Genomic DNA, 23,438 nt, shown 5'->3' with positions numbered 1-23,438 from the left:
ACAGTAATAAAGTATGTATCTTTATATAATGAAGTGTTGCATAGACAATTAAAAATGATGGTTATAAAGGTCTTATAATAACATAAAAATTGTTATCATAGAACATTAAGAGGAGAAAAATCAGACTGCAGAAACTCACATTTAATGTGTATAGGTTATGTATAAATGAGCATATGCAGACAAGAAGAGACTAGGGAAAAAAAGAACAATAAAAGCTTGGAAAGGCAAGATTGCAATGAGAAGACTTTTAGTCTGTTGTTTGTTTTCCATCCCATCCCTTTCTCTTTTAAAAGACATTTTCCTAGGACCTCCTATCTACACACACCTGGAGGGAAAGCTCTGCTTTTCCATTTTTCTTACTCTCCCTTATGGTCTTTCTGAAAAAGCAAAAGAAAAGATGCTGGCACAACCATCATCATGAACCTACAGTGACTACACTGATCTTAATCAAAGTACAATAGAGACGTGGAGCCCATCCTGACTGTCCCTACACAGCAGCCACTGGTCCGCCAGCAACTAGGCATCATAACAGCTCAAAAGAACAGTCCTTAAGGAACCATCTTCCTGGACCCTCTAAAGTGGGTTGATCTAAAACCAGTACTACATCTATTGACTTCCTGTGGGCTTTCTTACTCTCAACAGCAGTCCACACTGCAATCCAAACAGCCCAGAAAAGAAGTAAGAGTTTAAAGTCTGGGATATCTTAGGGTGTATACTTTATTAGAACACCCTCCTGCAGTGATGGCAAGAAATAGGAACAAAAGGACTGTGATCTTTCAGGAGACACAATAATTAAGGGAAGTTAATAAGGAAGAGATATTGGAGATATTCTTTCTCTCTTTCACAACACTATATAAGCAAATGCCATCAGAGACCAGAGGCACTTAGAGGCCAGCCCAGCTACACCAGAAGAAGGTAAACACCTAGGGAGGGTGAGGGGCCACAAAGGCAAAGATGGGAACCACAACAAGTATTCACACTGCATGTGCAAAGAAAACAATCTTCTCAGTGCAGAATGTGCCTGCCTGTTAAATATCTCCCAACGGAAGAGTGGAAATACTATTCATTTGCAGCTCAGTAGGATATTAAAACAAAAACAAAAACAAAACAAAACAAAACAAAAAAGAAATACATACTTTTCCCCCATGATAGCTCTGCTCAAGCAGACTAGAAAGGGATTGTGTTAAGACACATATTCCACTTTTGTGCTCTGCTTGCAAATTATAATTGCTGAAGCAGTTGGAGTGATAAATGGGAACACAAGACAGGCCTGTTGATCTTCCTGTTAACGAGGTATCAAAGGAGTGAAAGGGTCACATACAAAGAAGGAGTTTTCATGTCAGCGGGTCCTATTCTTTACGCATGTATCGGATAGCTGAATCAATCCATAACGTAAGATTCCTAGGTGACCTGTCTTGATGGGGTGACAAATCTGGAATTCACAGAGAAAATTTTACCTCCAGATGAAGCTTTTCTTATTACTGCTAACCAATATTGTGCCCCATTCCTGGCCTAACTCAAAGGCACTGTGGGGCACTAAGGAGGAAATGGATAATAATGGCAGCCCCTTACTACACCTAACTCATCCATTTCACAGCCGTTACAGCAACGATGAGGTATGTGTGTGGTCGGTTCTTCCTCCAGGAGCCTTGGCAAAAATCACCCTGGATCACAGTGTTCTTCCCAAGAATCCTCTCCAGGGGGATTCCATCTCTCCATCAACTGAAGGTGGCATGGGGGAAGAAATCTTATGAAGGATCTTTCTCTAGACAATCGCAAATCTCCAAATTATAGATAACAATATTTGGGCAATATTATCCGTGAATTGCACACTCACTCTATTTGTCTACATGCAAGATAAAAGTATTAACATCATCCTTCATCTCAATATCTTGTTTTAAGCATGACTACACTCCCTCCAATGTGTCCCCACTGTCCCCAGTACCACTTCACTCTGTACCATCCCTCCCAGAGAAGTAGTTTTAGGGATTTTTGTTGTTGATTTGTTTTTGTTTTACCATTTCATAAGAATTATGAAGAGTATTATAAAGAACAGAGAGCAGTGGAAGTTAGGCTGAGAAGTGAATCTGTGATAGTAAATCAGATCCAAACAATTGTTATCAGATGACCATAGGTATACAAACTTATCATGCATGGGATACAAATTTGTGTCCCAGAAAAATAGCAAAGCACTTAGGTGCCATGGTCTTTGGAAGTGCTAATAAGCATAATTCTCAATGACTTATAATGCACAAATTATAAATCTGATATGAAACTGAAGACGTGAAATTGCCAAATGTCCAATTGATCATATCTGTTCCTGTCAATAACCTTACAGAATTGACAAGAATATTGTTCCCATTACAGAGATGAGGGAACCAGAGCTCGAAGAGTCCCTGTGTCAGCCAAAGCAGAGCTCCACGACACACTCTTTGTCTTTTCTCAAGGAGGTGCCTAGTGAATGTTTCTATTCCTAACCCACACAGGCCGTGTCTCTTCAACATAAATGGATTAGAGCTTGAGACAGACATGGATTCTGTCACTGGGGGGAAAAAAGGTCTGTGTAACGTGAGCACTTCCACTGCAACTTCTGTGACACCTAGAAGAATAATCATGGCAATTATACATCAGAAATGAAGAAGTGATAATTACAAAGATGGAATTTCCAGCTACCACTTGGCTAGCCAGCACGGGCACTAACTTTTATATTTCCCCATGGGGGCATATATGAAAGAATCTCAGAGTGCAGGAGAGATGAAACACAATTATCAGGACCTGGGGATTTATTCTTTCTGCTACACAAAGGAAGGGGGAGGGCAGACCACAGCTGGAACCTTCTCTTCTTGCTCTTTGCAAAACATAGGAAAATGCTGCCCCTCATCCACTTAATTTAATTTCCTTCAGAAATGATGACAAGGCTTATCCAGTCTATTGTACTTTCCTTTTCCATCAACTTGACTTCCTAGTCAGCCAACAGCCTCACCATCTCAAGAGTTTGTTCCAGAAATAGCAGAGGATTTTTTTTCTTTTTGATGGACCTCTGCATGATGGTACAGAGAAACAGGTCCTTCTGAGATGAGCAAAAGGCTGTAGTCACATGGCTGGAATATCAGAGAAACAAATATTTCCTTTTGTGCTTTAGTCTATTAAAAAATCTTAGTAGTCCTAAATACAGATCAAATATTAAGTGTAATAATAGTACAGACCAAATAGTAGTCGGTCTGAAAAGACCAAATTAACTTGGGATAGTCCAGCTGTTGAGCCAAGAGCACTTCCCGGTCCTCACTGCTTTCTCCCAATTATCTTCACTGTGTACAATCAATACACAGTACACAGTGTGTTTTCACAACATGCTTCTACAATTATCCTTTTTAATTCTGGTCATAGTTTTGTGGGTTCAGAGGGAACTGTAGGGAGCCACTGCTTTCAAAGATGTTGGTGTGAATATATATATGTACAAAGTACTCATCACCATCCCCCACTACATACACATGCACGTACGCACACACACACACACACACACACACACACGCCACCCCTACCTTGTATAAGACATAAATGGACATTTGATGATGATTTTTTTAATTTTAGAGGTTGGTGGAGAGGAGCAGACAGAGAGAGAAAGAGAGAGAATCTTAATCTGACGCGGGGCTCGATGCCATGACCCCTGGGATCATGACCTGAGCCGAAATCAAAAGTCAGATGCTCAGCTAACTGAGCCACCCAAGCATCCCCCATTTCATGATTTTTTAAGGGCATTGAACTAAGGTAGTTAGAAAGAAATATGGAATATAGACTACTTTCAAAGATTAACTTTGCTTTTGTTTTAATTAAGCACAGAATTACACATATTAACCACTTTGATGCATGCTTCCTATTCTCTATTCCTTTGGCCACACCTCTGCTGAAATGAAAGTGAGATACAAATAAGAAGCATTTTCATACTGCAGCAGGGAAAAAGAAAATATAGAATTATACCAAACCAAGTTTTCTTTGCTACAACCAAGGTAAAAATAGTATGCACGTATAAAGGAACACCAATTAAAAAAAACACTTTCTGATGAGGGGGAGCTAATTTTCCATTTGGAACACATATGTACTCTTTAAAAAGGCTTCTCAAAATGTGCTCCACGGAAGTTCTTCTGAAGGAGTTATCATTTGTGACACGAGAAAACGATTCTGTAGTGAAATAAGTTTGGAAATCAGTGACTGAATGCTTGGTAGACTTCTTTAGTCAGGGCTTCCCCAGAGTCTTAAATATCCTAACACGAACCCCGCATCTTCAGTAAGGCAGACTTAAATAATTATTATTTAAAATCATTTGACCATAGAAATGCTTATCAAATTTTGTGGAACTAGTGTTCTTCAGAGTACATTTTAGGAAATACCACTTTTAGAATGGGTACATAAAATAGATACACCCCCCCCACAAAAAAGGGGGGATAAGTATATAGCTAAGAGCACCTGGTCATGACCTTCTCATGGAACACCCTAGCCCAGGGCTTCTCAACCTCTAATGTACACACTAAATCACTAGGGACCATGTTACATGCAGATTGTTGCCCAGGAAGTCTTGCCTGAGGTTCTGCATTTCTAACAAGTTCCCAGGTGATACTGATGCTGCTGGTCAGTGAACCACACCGAATAGCCAAGGGCTAGAACAATCTGTCTTCAAGTGCTGAAGGTGGCCAGGATTGTCCAGAGAGCTAGGCTGTCTGACGGTTCTTTATCCCAGAGGGCAGTGAGTGTGCAGATGGGGCTTACCAGTAAAACCTGTTGGGTGTGATGCGTTCATGCACGAGTTGCCACCGTCTTCCAAAGTCCATGGAGCTGTACAGCTGCAAAACAATGACGTGAGGAAAGCATAAGCATCGAGGGAACCATTCAACATAAATACATGTGGTATGCCCCTGGATAAGGACCTTCCAACACACCCAAGTAGACACCCATTCTATCGAGATGAAAATACGAATATGATGTGCTGGGCTTATCATGGTGCCTTCTAGCACCAGGTAGGTGCTCCACATATATCCGATCGGCTGGTGTTTTTGAGCTGAGTTGATGTCATCTATCATTCTCTCCTTCAGGGACAAAATCTTTTGTAAAATTCTATCTTATTTTTCTTCAAATTCCCTGAAGGCTTTTTTAAAGAATTTTTTAAGATTATTTATTTATCTTTAAGAGATTGAGAGAGAGAGAGAGAGAGAGAAAATGAGAGAGAGACAGTGAGGATCCCAAGTAGGCTCTGCACCATCAGAGCAGAGCCCTGACACGGGGCTCAAACTCACAAACCGCAGGATCATGACCTGAGCAGAAATCAAGCATCAGATGCTTAACTGAGCCACCCAGGCACACCCGTAAATTCCTTGAGGTCTTTAGCTACATTGAAAACAATTCAGCAAAATTCACTAAGAATTTACTTATTGGATATCTCCTATGCATCAGGCACTCTGGTGGATGTGAAGATAAAGAAGAGGTAGATTCTGTGCTCTCAGGGAAATGAAACACACATAAAAATACGCATCAGCTGGTATCTGAGCCAATATTATATGCAAAATATTGTGCTAGTGAAGTTTTATCTCCTACTGCTCCAATACATAATCCAAATGAAATGGACTCTTCAGTGTCAGTCAAGATACCACCCTTATTTATACTCCCATGTCTTCACAGAGATAAGGCCACGCTTATGCCTAAGTAAACATTACTCAGCCATGAACCCACAAATGTGGCTTCCTCCCTGGATCCTTTTCTGCCCACTTCAACCCACTCCTCTTTCTTGCTTCTCAACTCACTGCACCCAACTTTGGTTTCCTCTGAGCACTTGCCATAAGGTAATATGTGGTTATGTCTTTCAGATTTGTCTGTATTATTTAGTTGCATTTATACTCCTTAAATACATAGGAGGTGTTCACTAAATAAATACCTGTTGCATAAATCAGTAATTAAACAGACAAGTCAGTATAGATAGTAACATAGAGAGATGAAAGGAGAAAAAATTCTGGAGGAGGCTCAAGACTTTGGAAAAATGAAGAACTCTCAGTGTAGCTAATAAAGTCAGATTCCACATTCACTTACTTTATGGATGTAGAGTGTGACCCTTTTTGAACACATAAAGGAAAGGCCAACATTCCTATAAGAGACTAGCCAAGAGTATGGGGTTTATTTTTAAGTGTATGTCTGGAAGTACAATATCTGTATCTAACTGATAACGGTGATAATCATCATAATAATAATAATAATAATAATAATAATATTAATAGATGGACCACATTGCACTTTCACATACTTTTGAGACTTACAAGGACAATGACAGTAAGGCAAGGCAGTTATAACTCACTTGAATCTTTGCTCTCAAATATTTTCTTTTTTTTTAAGTTTGTTTATTCATTTACCTATTTATTTACTTACTTATTTTGAGTGAGAGAGAGAGAATCCCAAGCAGGCTCCATACCATCAGTGCAGAGCCCAATGCAGGACTCGATCTCACAACCTTGAGATCATGATCTGAGCTGATGTCAAGAGTCAGATGCTTAACCTACTGAACCACCCAGGTGCCCCAAGCATTTTCTAATCTATAAGCAGAGTCAACCACTCCCAGCCGGTACCATCACTATTTTTACTGTCTGCCTCTAAGAAGCAGTTCACACCAAGCCAATAATGGTTGGCATATCCCTCCCTCCATCAGAGTATGAGTCATAAGAGGAGCATAGATCATGCCCAATTAACCCTTATGTATCAGCAGTTATACAATGCCTGACACATAACAGGTGAGCACACAAACCTATTTCGAAGTTAATGAAACTTGGTCTTGGAGAAGTTAAGTTTTGGTCCACATAACTAGGATTTAAGTTTTTTGATGCCTAGCTCACATCTCCTTCCATGGAATCATGGTACCTAGTTTATAATGAGAATTCTATTATGTTTATGTTCTCCACACTTTTACAGGTGGGGAAACTAAGAAAGGCAGAAGCAGATGGGCCTCAAGTTTATAGAAATGGGGTCAGGTGAAGTATCTCCCCATTATCACATCCCTGGTAGTGCTCACCTATAGGAATGTGCTGCCTGGCACGCCACACCCAGGTAACACTGCCATCTGTAAAGTTCTGAGTCCGCAGTCATGCAACTCAAACAGAAATAATTTTTTGTGTGAACATCTGGTAATCTCAAATAAGCTTTGTGGGGCTTGAGGAAGTTTTAGACCATTTCAATTTAATTCCAATATTTATTGGACATTGGCACCATAAACTACATAACAATGTTTCTTTTTGTCCAGTAAATAACATAGATGTGTGCATGTGTGTGTTGGGATATAACATATGCATACATACATATATACACGTGAATACGTATCTGTATACTCAAAATATCCTATATGGTAGTTAAGGAGATATATTAGCATTCCCATTTTATAGATGAAGATTCTGATGCTTGATTCTTTAAAGTGGCTATAACAACTATATGAAAACCAGGATGCCAATACTGATTTAGCTGATCACAGTTTATACTATACTTCACCAATTCTACCAACTCTCACCCAAACCGGATTCCCATTCCATCGGTAAGTACTAACTACTGTGTGTATTCAACTCTGCATATGGGAAAATCAGGCAAAATTATTCCCCATCACCCTTTGTCCTTTCTCTATTCACGAGCCTAGTGAAGACAGCAACTAATTCTAGACCATTATACTGTAGAACACACAGAGCCACATCCAATTCTTCAGAAACCAAAATGACAAACCAAAATGACCTTCCTGAACCTCGAATACACATAAAAAATCTCTATCTGCCTCCCGTCCCATCCACACCACCTATCTCTATTTCTCCAGGAAGCCTCACTCTTCCATTTCCACCCATGTTAATCTTGCCCATCTCTCAACTTATACATAGATGACTCCCAAATACACATACACGACACCAAAGGCTAAAGCTCTAGAAGTTGAGAAATGGGCAAGGAATGGAACAATTAGCCTTCCTGGAGCTACACAGCTTGACCTAGGCCTCTGGAGATGAGTGGTATGGACAGGACAAAAGATGGATACAGATTTTACTGGGTGGAGGAAACAATAAGAACAAAGTGGTAATATGGCCAAGGTCTTGAGCCTGGCTTATGGGGAAGCTTTTTTTTTTTTTTAATTATTTATTTATTTATTTGGAGAGAGAGAGAGAGAGAGAGAGAGAGAGAGAGAGAGAGAGAGAGAGAATGAACTGGGGAGAGACAGAGAGAGAGGGAAAGAAAGAATCCAAAGCAGCCTCCATGCCGTCAGCACAGAGTCTGAAGTGGGGCTTGAACTCATGAACTGTGAGATCATGACCTGAGCCAAAGTTGGACACTTAACCTACTGAGCCACTCAGGCATCCCACGGAGAAGCTTTTAAGAGGAAGGAGAAATGTGACGCCTGTCATTGGCTAAAAGGAGGTGGAGGTTGTCTGTCCATTTTTCTGTCTCTCTTCCTATCCATCCAACTATTTGTGGCTGATCTTATATTTATCTGTATGTATATTTCTATTGGGGAGGGGATTGGAAGGAGGGAGAGAGTTGGTGAGGACCAGACCATTGCATTGGAAAGGATATATTCTTATATTTTATTTCAAGGACTGAGATTTCCTGCAGAGTGTTAAGAAATGGATCACTCTCCTTCCCATGGCAGGTGTCTGAGGGACAGATGCTCAGACTTAAGACACATGTTTCCTAATTAAATATAGAAGAGACTTTGGTTGGAGCCTTCTATAGCCCAAAGATATCAGACTGTCAGCCCAGATTCCAATCATAGAATCAGAGCCCCAAATTCCTTCAAATAAAACCCAGCATGATCGTGTCTTTCTCTGCTGCAAACTCTAAAGACAAGCCAGGGAAGAACCATGAGGGTCACACTGACATTGCTGGCATCTCAATCCTCTGGGGGAAATTATCAGTCCTTCCATCATGCAGGATCCAGTAGTGGCTAAATGCATCCACCACAGCTCCTGCTGGGGCTCACTCTCAGGGTAAGCATGGCTCCTCTCATCTCATGCTATTTCTAACAGAGAAAGAACAAGAGATCAGCTGCTGATCTCCTCATCCAAGTCTGTTCCACCTCCTGCCTCCCTTGTCTCTGGTTTTGCTTTTTCAGCTCTTCTGTTTGACTGATGGGAGAAAAATTAAATTGAATTCTCTGCCCAGAGGCTGATTCAGATGAACAGAAAGAGCAGGCTCCTATTCATTAGGAGTCTTTGGTTAGCTACCTTGTCTCTCTATCCACAGTAAGTTGCTGAGTCTGAAATGAACTTTATTTTACCACGAGCTGGATCTTTGCAGCCTCTCCATTCATATAAGTGTTCATCCATTTCTTCCTTCCTTTACTCATTGACTAAAATTGTATCAAGCAACCAATATGATTTAAGCACGGAACTAAGTGCTGGAATTATAAAGGTTAAAAATGCCATGAACAGGGGAAGACAGAAACTCAGACAATTATACTGTCATGCAAAGTATGTCATAATATTATCACTAGCTATCTGTGCAAGGGTAAGATTGTAGGCCATTGGTATTTTTTCTTTTGGTTATGTGGGTTTTTAAATTATTAAGAACATATATTACTTTAGTAATTAAAAAGTTAAAACTCTAACACTCAAAGAATTTAGGCAACCATTGAATAGTGTTAGAAGGTGATTTAATGATATGAAAATGCTTATGATATATTATTTACTTTAAAATATATTACAAAACATGCATACATTCACACCAATTTTATTTAAAGTATTGTAAAAACTTGAAACATATCAGAAGGAAATATGCCAAAATATTAGCAGTGGTTATTTCTGAATTGTGGGATTATGGATAATATGTACTTTTTTTTAATTTTAGAGAGAGATAGACAGCATGAATGGGGGAGAGGGGCAGGAGGAGAGAGAGACACACAGAGAGAGAGAAAGGCGAGAGAAGAGAGATACAGAGCGAGAATCCTAAGCAGGATTCCATGCTCAGCAGGGAATCCAATGCAGGGCTTGATCCCACTATCCTGGAATCATGACCCAAGCCAAAATCAAGAGTCAAATGTTCAATGGACCGAGCCACCCAGGCACCCCCAATGGACTGAGCCACCCAGTATATATTTTAACATATACTTTAAAAAATTTCCTGGGGCGCCTGGGTGGCTCAGTTGGTTAAGCTCCAACTTCTGCTCGGGTCATGATCTCAGAGTTTGTGAGTTCAAGCCCCATGGCGGGCTCTGTGCTGACAGCTTGGAGCCTAGAGCCTGCTTCGGATTCTGTGTCTCCTTCTCTCTCTGCCCCTCCCCAACTTGTGCTCTGTCTTTCTATGTCTCAAAAAATAAACGTAAAAAAAAATTTTTAATAAAACTTTTCTATATCTTTCAAATTTCTTTACAATGAATATAATATTCCAATGTTTTACTAGAATATTATATATATTATATATATATAATATATTTTGGAATATAAGCCAATGTTTTATTCTATTTATATTTTTATAATAATAATTTCTAACCATAATGTATACACTACATTTATCTTTAAAACTACCTTTTAAAAGGCCAAAAATTAAAATTCCAACTTTTATATGAGGGACCTTGAATTAGGCAAAGCAATATGGGATTTTCCACAAAATGGTATTGCATAGACATTATCATGGATAGCAGTGAATCCTTCTTAGGACAAGCAGTGTATTAGCTCCCATGCTGTTTAAGCAGTCCTGCATGACTTCAGCCTAACGTGTTTCATGCAACACTAAAATAAAGTATATTTTCCAGACAGCAAATATCTTTAAGAACATTTCTTATTCATATAAAGTTATATTTATGAGATTGTTCTTCATATCCTGCCTTATTATGCCCCCTCCTTGCAAGGATGACATTCCTGGACTTTTACCAGAGAATAATCCAGATCCTCTCCCTTCCCTTCTTTTCCTATATATCATGGTCTCATATCTCTTAACAAGCACGTATTCAGTGGCAACACACACACAGAAAGCCCTAAATGAATCATTGGAACAGATGGAAAATATGAAAGAACATGCTCTTTTCCTTATTGATCCAGTTATTAGTTCCCTAATTACATCAGCCTGCCAGGGAAAAGCATCTGATGGCTAAAGTACTAGAGGCAATTTAATCAATGTAATATTCCACAGGAGTAACAACAAGTTATACCTAGAAAGCTTAAGTCCAAATAATGATATGATTGCATTAGGAGGTTATAGCTTGAACCGTGTCCACCGCCCCCCCCCCAAAAAAGATATGTTGAAGTCCTAACCTCTAGTATTATCAGAATGTGAGCTTATTTGAAAATAAGGTCTTTGCAGATGAAACCAAGTTAAAATGAGGTCAGGGTGGGTCCTAATCCAATATGAGTGATACCCTCATAAGTATAAATTAGGACTCACAGAAAGGCACAGAGGTAAGACAATGTGAGGACACACAACACAGAGAGAAGGCCACGTGAAGACAAAAGACTGAAGGGGTATATCCACAAGCCAAGGGATGTCAAAGACTAATGGCAAAATACCAAAAGTCAGGAAGAAGCAAAGAAGGACTTCCTTTTAAATTTCAGAGGGAACATGGCCCTGCCAACACCTTGATTTTGGACTTCTAGCCTCCATAATTGTAGGACAATGGATTTCTATTGTTTTAAGTCACCTGATTTGAGGTAGTCTGTTACAGCAGCCCATGAAAAGCTAATATAGTTGATGCTTGAGCAACATGGGTTTGAACTGCATGCCTTCACTTATACACAGATTTTTTTTATAAATGCAGTCTAGTACTATCAATGTATTTTATCTTCCTTATTATTTTCTTAATATTTTCTTTTCTCTAGATTATTATAATAATACAGTATATAATACAGTATATAGTACTGTTCATGTCATAAGTAAGGCTCCCGGTCTATAATAGGCTATTAGCAGTTAAGTTTTTAAGGAGTCAAAAGTTATACATGGATTTCCAACCGCACAGGGGGTCAGTGCCCCTAACCCTTATGTTGTTCAAGGGTCGACTGTACAGGGATCTAACACCTACCTCCAAGAATAATAATGACAAATCTTGCTACATTTATTTTTGTTTGTTTCCACTCCTAGGCTAGAAGTCTGATGTGTGACCAGATTGTTGAATCTATGATTAAAAGCCAAAATCTCATTTGCCTATATTTTTCTCTGCTATGTATTTTCACCACACCCTTAAGGATAATATTTTCTAAGATTAAATATGAATTAATAATGACCATATGGTGGTAACCAGACATATTCAGAAGAAACAACAAACTATGCGTTTTATGTGAGCTTTTGGTGATTCAGCCAGATTCCCTAGAGCCAGAATACTGTCCATGAAGAGGGAAGAATGGTTTGGAACACATTTATAAAAAAATCTCTCCCTTGTAGCAAATTCAAATTTAATATACATCTGTCCCGATTTTTTTTCTCAAAACCTATGGAATTTAGGTAGTATTCTGCTTAATTGTAGTCATGATGGTCTTTGTCATTCAAATAAAATGAGGCTGTTTCTGATAAAAAAAAAAAAATAAGGTGTCTGCACTTGTTTCCTTGGTAGCCACAGAGGGAGTGGTAGGAACTGTCTGGGCTCTTTAGGACTACAGGAAGAATCCCCTGGGTTGTGGCAGTATTTACGGTAGGCAGGAGAGAAACCAGGTCACACAGTAGCAGAGAGTCCTTTCCAACATGTGCCTCTGGTTCCTTCCTCAAATATTCTCCAAAAAATCCTTCCCTTGATAACGGGTGGAGACAATACCCATCCAATGTCCCTCTAAGCTCTGGGTAGTTAGACAAGGGCTTCTGTCCTCAGCAGCCCTTTTCCTTTGCCCTTGACAGATATCAGGCATCTATAGCATAGATACATTTATTTTAAAAACAGGCATTCACCCAGTCATGTCATTCTTTTGTAGAAGGCAACATTTTCTTTTCTTCTTGAAGATTTCTAACCATAAAGGTTTTCTCTCTCTCAGATGGCTTACATCAGTCATTCCTTTGTTTAATAAATATTGATCAAATGTCTATTAACAACCAAGCACTGCTCTATGGGTTTAGGATACATCAATGAACCAGACAAAAGTTTCTGCCCTCAGGGATCTTACTTTCTTGTGGAGATCAGGAACTCAAATGCCCTCAAATCTGTAAGTGTGAATATGTGAGGGAGGTATAAGAGAAACAGTACCACTGTTTGTGTTCTTTAGACACATGATCATTTTGCTAGCACTTAACACACTAAGAAACTTCCTTTACTTACTCAAGATGATTTTCCCCATTTTTATTGAAACATTTGCCACTTTTGGTTATCTTTTGTTTTCCTGCTTTTGATGGAGACATGGGCTCAGAAAAGGTTTCACTTTCCTCTCAACCCTAAGGAAAACAGGTGCAAGGTGTGATAAACTTTGGCAGACTACATTTCCCCATAATACTGGGGAGAAGCAGGGAATACACAAAGCTCATGCTCCATCTAAAAATGGGCTTAGCTGTTCCTTATCTGGACAAAGACAGCTGATCTAGTGTGGTCAGGCTTTATAGTTTTTCAAGGGAACTGAAATTTCAGATTTTTATGAGAAATCTCCGTATTTTTCAGTGTTAGCAAAAATTTTAAAAATTTAAAATGTACTAGGGGTGCCTGGGTGCCTCAGTCGATTGGGCGTCCAACTTCAGCTCAGGTCATGATCTCACAGCTTATGGGTTCGAGCCCCGCATCAGGCTCTGTGCTGACAGCTCAGAGCCTGGAGCCTTCTTTGGATTCTGTGTCTCCGTCTCTCTCTGCTCCTCTCCTGCTCACACTCTGTGACTCTCTCTCTCTCTCAAAAATAAATAAACATTATTATTTTTTTAATTTTAAATGTACTGCGGGGCAAATAAGGTGTATTGATCCTGCCGGCCAGAGGTTGCCTGAGGGCCACCAATTTGTGACCTGAATCTTAGCAAAGACATACAAATGCCTGAAGAAGAGAATGGGACTATTTGACCTTGAAGTAAGATTACCAAATTTAACAAATACAATACAGAATGCCCAGCTAATTTGATTTCAGATGTAAAATAAATGTGTGTGTGTGTATGTCAGATGTAACAGTAGGAATATGATTATGTTTTATGAAACACTGTTATTTATCTGAAACTCAAATTTAGCTGCATTTTATCCACATGTCCTGTATTTTATCTGGCAACCCTCCCTTGAAGTCTCTCCCATTCCATTTCTAAGCAGCTGGATCATAAGATACATCCCCTTATACTATGTGCCTTTATTCTTTGACATTGGATTTCCCCAAGTGAATAAAAGAATTTCAAAATCATTGTAAATACTCCCTGTACTCAATTAACTCACATCACTTTATTCAACTTATTTAGTATTCGTTAAGCACCTAGCATGTGCTAGGCTCAATGCCAGGTGTGATGATGCAAAGATTAATAATACAAGTTCCCTGATCTCTAGAAACTGAAAACTTAGGTGGGAAGACAGACATGTCAACAGGTAAGTGCAACACAACACAATGAGGCGCATGCCCACAGAGGTAGAGGAGGGCTGGAAGAACTCACGGAAGTAGCGGTCAGTGCTGCGGGGTTGGGCAGTGTGCCATGAGCTGAGTCATAATGAATGAGTAGGAGCTGGCCTGAAGGATAAGTTCCCCCCAAACACTGCAGCTAACAAAGGTGAAAAATTACAGTCATTAGGGAAGACACTGGAAATAAAACAGAAACATCATCTCATCCTCCTCCAAAAGTATCATTTGCTTGGCCCCGGATGAGTGCACATTGGTCTAAGTGCCACATCAAAAAAGAGAAAGAACAGAAAAGGAAAAGGAGTCAAACAAGGTCATCTAAAGTGTTTAGGAGGAAGAGGAAGAAACAAGTGCATGAGAGGGTGGGCATATGGGCAAAAGGAAGACCCTGAGAGCAACAGCAAGATGGCAAGAGTAAAATTTGTAAGAAGTAGAGGCAGATACACACTCGTATTCATCGAATTTGGAAATACCGTCCCTTGAAACTTAAAAGAGGAAAGATTAACACACTGAATATGAAGAACTGCCTCTAAAAGTGAGCTCATAAAGCTCATTTCTAGAGGAAGTTGGTGAGAAAGGCACAGGCTATCCTATAAACAGCATCAAACACAAATTAAGACTCCATGCCCCTCAAAGTTGTTCATCAAAACATCTCCCACAGCCAAAGGGAATAAATCATCCACCAGGAATCTGGGGGTGTGGCCTTAAGTATTCTGAAAGAAGGACAAATATCTTCAAATCTCTAACTCTTACCTTAACCTTCCATGGATATTTTGTAGTGTATGCTACCATATCTCTGTGCTTAGAATGCAAGATAAATTTTTTCACCTATCTTCAAGTGAATTGGACCCTCCAGAAAGACACTATCTACCATACTTACTCTCTTTCACCACTGTTCCCCTCTCAAGTGGTTCATTTTTGAGCTAAGTTTGAAGAAGAGGAAGAAGTTACACAAAGAATGTCTGGTGCATAATGAGGGCCCAGGTGCTATTGATTGGGGTGACTCACCTGTCTCAAGCTGACCACAGAGGGGCTATGGTCATTTCTTGGTGCCTATGACAACTAGAATCCTGGACTTGATATGAGAAGACACTCTATGGGCAGGGTTTCCATTAAGTCTCCTTAATTTTAATGAACAAGGGAGAGGAAAACACGCAGTCTGGTGACGCCATACTTGCAAGAAAGAAATTCCATGTGACCCTATAAGCTAACACAGGAAGTCTCATTTTTGCCATGGCTTTTGTATGACTCCTCAGACTTATCCTCCTAGTTGGCTCCAATTTCAGAGGTCATGTGTATATTGGAATAACCAAAGCCTTCTATTTCCCAAGTTAGTATCCTACTCCCTAATGGAGGTGCTGGTGCCTTAAAGGCCCATTTGAGAACACAAAGCACAGATGATACTCATCTCCATTCTCCCAGTGCCCACCTCTCAGTATAGCATGCTTTCCTCCAGATGGGCACACAGAAATAATGGTACTGATGTCTATACTCTGTCAAAGGGTGACCCGTGCTCATTTCCCACATGTCTTTTTCTCCAGGATTCTCCTCTCTGCTCCCTGCACCACCTTATTTTCCAGCCACATCAGTTTTTTGGCTTCTCAAACATATCATGGGCTCTCCAGTCCGAGGGCTTTTGCACATGCTGTCCCCTCTACCTAAAATGCCCTCCATCCACTCTGCACTTCTCCCTCTTTGTATTCATGTACTGAACTGCTCCTCAAATGTCAGATATCAGCAGAAGTAACACTTCCTAAGAGAAGCCCTCTTTGGTTACTTCCTACCCTTATGGTTCTCTAGTCTCTCTTACTTCATAACATTCATCAAAATATGAAATTACACATTCATGTAATTATATGTTTGATATCCGTCTTCATTTCTAGGTAGTGGGGATTGCTACCTTAATAATCCCAAGGGTTTAACACCATGCCAAGTACAGGAGAAGAGATGCTCACATAAATATTCACTGAGTTAATACATAAATATTCCTTTCCAAGTCTTGTAAAGTTCTGTGTCTTCCACCCAAAAAGCCCCCCACTTTCCTTCCCAAATTTGTCATAAGTTTACCCTTCTTTCCATGTCTTCTCCCTTCAATGATGCCATCTATGGCCATGCTCGGCCAAAAGAGGCAAAATTACAATAGTAAAACTAAAGAACTACTTTAAAAGCAAATTCATACAACTCATTACTAGAAGATGTGGGGGATAAGGTAAGAATACCTTATAAACAGCATCTCTTTTCCCATATTTAACACTCGGTGTCCAACCAGATTCTACTAACATGTTTCTCTTATAAGTTCTCAAGTTATTTTTATTTAATTCAATCAAACAGTGATCTATTCACCCATTTACTTATGCATCGAAACTTCAGGTAATCTCTTCAAATTGACTAGAGACTCTCGGATGACAGGAATCCCCTCTGCAATCTTGACACTCTCCCCCTTAAAGAAACTTCCCCTGGGCTGCTTAACAACACAGAATCAGAGAATAATAAGCTTTTGTAGCTGAGATTGGAAGTAGGAATCATCTGGACAATTCTTTTTACACATGGCAAGCCCAAGGCTCAGAGAACCTCACTGTCCTGCCTGAGGTCCCACACCTAGTCAGCTGTGGAGCTGGAATTCAAACCTAGGGTCCTGACTCTCATCTCAACGTTCTTTTTACTGCATGTGCTGTCTTTGTTAAATTAAGTGCATGACTTTAAAAGAAAAACAAGTTACCATCACCTCACAGAACAATGGCTCATTTGGGTATGCCATGCATGAACGACACTGTACCTTGAATCTAATGCTTTTATTTACAATTCATTCTCACAATTCACTTTATCCTCTTTTACACTGAAGAGTATTTTCTAAGCCAACAGTCACATAAGACAATCTTATAAACAATTTACATAGTATCTACCCAAATCCATTCTTTTGTCTCCACACTCCTATTCTATTGACCATTTTCCTTTGCAATCAGATTCTATTCATTTTTATATATTATGATTCAGAAATATCTCGTATTAAGCAGTACTCTTTGCACACAAATGCTGGTATTCCTCTGTGAGCTGACTTTTTTGTTCCGACTCATATCCCTTCCTTTACCTGTGTTTTCTCGCTCCTTAATGATTTTGGTGTCGCACCACAGCCTGCTATTAAATCCACTTGATCACCTATTTTCCTGGCCTTTTCACTGCATCCAATTTGTCCCTAACTCTTTCCAACTTCAGATTTGTTTTTCTTCCCAAAAGCCTGGATCTAAAAGAGGCATGAAGTACTCAAATCTCTTAGTTTTAGGTCATTTATGTAATTTAAATTACTACCTCTAAGTATCAAAACAATAATACCTCCCTTCAATTTGGAAGAAATGAAGACTTCACTAACCCTAACATATGAAACACCATTTGAAACATATCTCCAGATACAGACATTTAAACATGCACATGATTTTAGTATTAATATAGAGCCAGAAAAAAAATTTAAGTTTGTTTATTTTTAAGAGAGAGAGGACAGAGAGAGAGAGAGAGACAGAGAGAGGAAGGGGCAGAGAGAGAGGGGCATAAATGATCTGAAGCAGGCTCTGTGCTGACAGCAGAGGGCCCAATATGGGGCTCAAACACACAAACCATGAAATCATGACCTGAGCCAAAGGCAGAAGCCTAACCCACTGAGCCACCCAGGTACTCCTATAGTCAGAAAATTTTAAAGTTCATTCAAACTCAAGATATTAAAGGAAAAACTATGTACTTCAAAGGCTACTCTTTCAGAAAAACAAGAGGGAAAAAAGAAACTAACATTTATAGAGGATTTTCCCTGACAGGCATTTTTGTATATGCTTTATAGTTTAAATGACACAAAATAAACAGTTTGAGGGTTATTTCTGCCCACACATTCAGGAGGAGAACTTGGTGGCCTCATGGGTTTTATAAATTTGATCAAGATCTCAAGGCAAGTTCCAGAAAACCTGATTCCAAAACCACTCTGCATTCTAAAATACCTGGCTGCCGTTGAGAAATGAATGTTTGCAAGGAAATTTCCTGAAGTCTGATGCAGCTCAAACAATGTCCTAGGAGAAGTTGTAGAAACTTGGGATTGTTGGCACAGGAAATTGGCCAATGAGCATAGAGGTTTGTAACGGTGTTCAAATGTGGGAAAACATTCTCTCATGGAAGGGGCAATGGAACTTTCTTCTGTGTTGCATCAAAGGGCAGAAGTAGGACTGAAAGGTCAAATCTAAATGGAAGTAAATATTGGCTTGATGTAAGAAATAATATTCTAATGGAATGAACTCTCTGAGCGTGGAAAAGCTGCCTCATAGGGCAGCAAGTTCTCCAGGGACTTTTGGGATGTGTTTGCATAGAAGATGGATGAGCATTTTGATTAAGGTGATACTATCAGGAAATTAAAGTGTCAGATGGGGTTTCAACCAATGACTTCTTAGGTCCCTTAAGATACAGGATTTTTTTTTTTAATTTTTTTTTAATGTTTATTTATTTTTGAGACAGAAAGAGACAGAGCATGAATGGGGGAAGGTCAGAGAGAGAGGGAGACACAGAATCTGAAACGGGCTCCAGGCTCTGAGCCATCAGCACAGAGCCCGACGCGGGGCTCGAACTCACGGACCGTGAGATCATGACCTGAGCCGAAGTCGGACGCTTAACCGACCAAGCCACCCAGGCGCCCCAAGATACAGGATTTTTAATTGTTCTTCTAAGAACAGTAATCCTAGGTACAGCATGCAAAAGAATACTACTATGGATATTCCGTAAACATTTGTAAAAGCTAGGAGATAAATTTTCTTCTAAAGGCACTCAAATGTTGTGGGAAAAACCCAGAACTCTGGCAGGCATTGGTGGATTCATTCAGCCTCCCTGTATCTACCACCTTTGGAAAGCAATTCTCAGCCCTTCCCCCAAGAACTAGAATTTTCTCACCCCTTGAATCAAGGATGTCCTTACTCCTCATTTTGGCATCAGAATGAGAAGACGTGACAGTGTCCCAATTGTGAGTGTGGTCTCTAAGAAGCCATGAATATTTTCAATCTTTCAGGGTTCTGTCACCTCCAGGTGACACTAGCCTGATGGGGGAAGAAAGATCACACAGAAGAGAATTTAGGTATCCCAGAGGAGGCCACCTCAAATCACCATACAGCCATCTGACCTCTAAATGTAAGAGAGACCCTGCCAACATCAGTACAGCTGCATACTCAAACACTGATGACCACAGACACATGAATTCATCCTAGTTGAGATCATAAAAACTACCCACTAAACCACAGAGCTATGAACAGTAATGAATGTGTATTGTTTTAAGCCTGTAAGTTTAGGGAGAAGCCTATAAGTTTGGTTACACAGCATTAGCTACCTGACACACAGACTGAGATTCAAGTCTTACTTTTATGACCTCACTGGGCTGTTTTGAGGAAGACTTTAAATTCCTCAATCTCAGTCTTACATAAGTATGATGAAAGGTTTTCTCCAGAATAGTGGCTCTCAAATTTCAGTTATCCAGATACCTTGTTAAAAATGCATAATCCAAGGACCTCTCCAGAAATTCTGGAATCAGGAGGTCAAGAGTGTTATTTTAACAAGATAACAGATGACCCTATTGTAAATGCTAAGGGGCAATTCTCAGGAAAGTTTCGACATTTATAACTAAGCTCACCCCCAGCCTTCAGCCAAACTCCACCCCATCACAGGTAAACAACGTCCAAATGAAAATTGAGAGCTCCTTAGAGACTTCTAGAAGTATCACAAGCTTTCTCCAGGGCCCAGTAGAGAAGAGTGGCTTCACCTTAAGTCAGACACCTTTTGACTGACTACTGGGAACCTGCTCCTAGCTCCATTACAGAAGTCACGGCCTTGACAAAGGAAATGGGCAGAGTGTTTCCACTCAAAACCATTCTGTTCAGCTGCCAATGCTGGAATACAATTAAATAGCAAAAAGCATAGCTTCAGCTAAAATGCACAGTAACAGCTGGACTGTGTTCCCTGAAAGTACAATTCATTTATTACATAGATAATTAGACTTCCCTCTAGATACAAAAACGATATGGTCTGTGCACTAAGCAAAAGGGACTTACCATAGCCTGGCCAGCCTTTGCCCAAAGCTCTCAAACAGCATGGATCCCTGGGTTCTAAAATCGGAGAATGATGGAGTAGGAGCTAGAAGACAGCAACTGCTCTGAGGGTCTTCTGCTCATGGCTTTAATCGTTGGTTCTAATCTCTGCAATGCAGTCACCTGGCAGTCTGAAGCAATACTGATGCCTGCGCCCTATCTCAGAAAAATAAAATCAGAATATCTGGGGATATACTACCTGGCATAGATATTTTTAAAGCTCCCCAGGTGATTCTAGTGTGCAGATAGGGTTCAGTACTCTCTGTCTAAAGCACAGGTTGGCAAACTATGATCCACTGGTTTTTGTAAACAGAAAGGTTGATTGGAACACTCATTTATTTAGAATTGAGTTGTTGCAACAGAGATCCTATGGCTGGCAAAGCCTAAAACATTTACTATTCAGCCCTTTACAGAAAGTTTGCCAACCTTGCTCTTAGGTACTGATCTTTAATACTGGTTAAGGGGTCCTTACAGGATTTTTTTCCTGATTGGCTCATGGCTTGGTTTCATATCCCTTTGACCTATTTTTCCAACGTCAGGAGTTCAATGTATATAATAATTTTAACAGGCATTTATTATTGATCAGATACTACATTAAGAAGTTTGCATCATCCCATTTAATCCCTATACACACTAAAAAATTCTGGTTATCTTCACAAAAAAAAAAAAAACAGAAAACAAAGATTTGGACAAAACTAAGTCACTTGCCTGAAAACAGAGCAATTTTAAAGGTTTTATTCAGGTCAAGTTGTCTGATTCTCTGGCCTGTGTGCTCCGTAACCATATAAGCCAAGATTCACAACCTGGAAATGGAGCTTCTGAGCCACACTGGAGTGTGAACTTGGGCAGGTTACTTCAAGGGGCAGGGAAGGGGCTTCTAAGATGCCTACATTATAGGGCCAGGGGAAGATCAGAGATAGCATGATGCCTAAAAAAATGAAAACGCTGGCACAGTGAAACTGTAATCTTGTCAGATTTTTGTCTTGAGATGTTCCTGACTATATTTCACTCATTTTTTGCATCCATTTAATCAACTTAGTAATTTAGTGAGCTCCTTCCATTAACCAGGCGTGATTTTAGGTGCTAAACATAGAGAACAAGATGCTGGAAAACACAGTTAGTATACTGATCCCTGACTTCATGGAGTTTACATGGAAGTGGGGAAAAGGAACAATAAGCAAACAGATATTTATATGTACATAAATAAGCAATATATATGTTTCTCATTATCTGCGGTGGTTATGCTCTTTTAAAGTCACCGCAGACACTGATGTAGCAAATACTAAACCATTGTCCCTATGGGAAATACAAGGTTAGGTCCCTGTGAATCTCTTACAGTTTCATCACACATAATGTGTTTCACACACATAAGCTTGTTTTAGGTATGTTAATATTTTTTAAAAAATTATTCAACGTATATTGTTAATGACACTAACATTGAACTAATGGCCATCACATCACAGCAAGGCACATCATAGCCACCTTATGCTTAAAAATACCAGCCAGACACTCAGTACTACATTTGGGGACCATTTTAGACAATGGAACCACTAAAGAAAAGCACAAAAATTACAAAAACCATGGTGCAAAAAAGACTACAGAAAGGACAGTTGCTTGGGGTATAAGAACTGGAAGGTGCTAGAGTGTCTCCTCATTAAACCTCAGCTGAGAACACGTACATCAGGCGACTCAACTCTTTTTTGCCACTCTCCTCATGTCCACAGGTGACATTGACAATACTCTGAGTGTTGATTTGGGGATTACAAGTAAATTTTAATGAGTAGGTAAATTCACAAACACAGAATGTGCACATCATGAGGATTTGCCTAATATTGTCATGCAGAGATAAAGCTTGGAAGAAAATTAAAGCAGGGTAAGGGGACACAGTATGACAAGCTGTGCCATTTTTTTGTTCAGGTGGTCAGAGAAAGCCTCTCTGCACACCTAACCTTTGAGCAGAAACCCAAATGAAGGGACAGAGCAGGTGAGGTGAACATCTGACCAAGAGTGGCCTGAGACAGCAGAAGAGCAATGGTGAAGGCCGTGACATGGAGGTGTGGGTAGGTGTCTCTGAGGAGTCGCCACGCCAGGGTGGCTGGAGTGTGGACGAGAGAGAGGCGATGGGGAGGTGAAGTGAGAGAGAAAATCAGGGACAACATCATGTTAAAAGACATGTGTGCCGGGGCACCTGGGTGGCTTAGACGGTTAAGCCTCTGACTTTGGTTCAGGTCATGATCTCACAGTTGGGGAGTTCAAGCCCCAGGTCGGGCTCTGTGCTGACAGCTCAGAGCCTGGAGCCTGCTTTGGATTCTGTGTCTCCCTCTCTCTCTGTCCCTCCCCTGCTTGCACTCTGTCTCTATCTCTCTCTCAAAAATAAATAAACGGTAAAAAATAAATAAATAAATAGCATGTGTGCCTTTGATAGGACCCAGGCATCCTTCTGCTCATGATGGAAACGTACAAGGTGTTTGAAGGGAGGCTGCCATGATCTGGTACAGGTTTTAAAGCTCACTGACGGTTCAGTGGAGAACAGAAAGTGGGGAGGCAATGGAATAGCAGGGAAACTAGGGAAGAGATGGCTGTGGTGGTCCAGGGAGGAGACGTGGCCCCGGGATAGTGCGTTAGCAGTAAAGCTGGGGAAGTAGAGGTGATCCCAGGCAGGTCTGATCACAGACTGGCTGTGAAGTCTGAGAGTAACATAAGAGTCACAAATAATTGAGATGCTGGACTCTGTCCACCAAGGTGTAGAGGAAGGTGAGGCAAATGATCATATTCAGGATCTATTTTGAAAGTAGGAGTGATAAGATCTGCTGGTGTATTGAATGTGGGTTTGAGAGAAAGAGACGACTCCAAG

The 23,438-nt window shown here is 40.1% G+C and overlaps 1 protein-coding gene across 1 annotated transcript in view; it reads right to left on the bottom strand.

Moving 5' to 3' along the window:
• Positions 1–23,438, bottom strand: part of SORCS3 (sortilin related VPS10 domain containing receptor 3) — a 591,280-nt gene that overhangs the window by 207,221 nt on the left and 360,621 nt on the right. The window contains exon 5 of the mRNA XM_043597460.1: positions 4,765–4,838. Within this exon, the coding sequence (XP_043453395.1) occupies positions 4,765–4,838 (74 nt within the window). The remainder of the gene's footprint in view (positions 1–4,764; positions 4,839–23,438) is intronic.

Source organism: Prionailurus bengalensis, chromosome D2 (genome assembly GCF_016509475.1).
Source record: "Prionailurus bengalensis isolate Pbe53 chromosome D2, Fcat_Pben_1.1_paternal_pri, whole genome shotgun sequence".
Taxonomy (NCBI): domain Eukaryota; kingdom Metazoa; phylum Chordata; class Mammalia; order Carnivora; family Felidae; genus Prionailurus; species Prionailurus bengalensis.
This window is presented reverse-complemented; position numbering and strand designations above follow the sequence as displayed.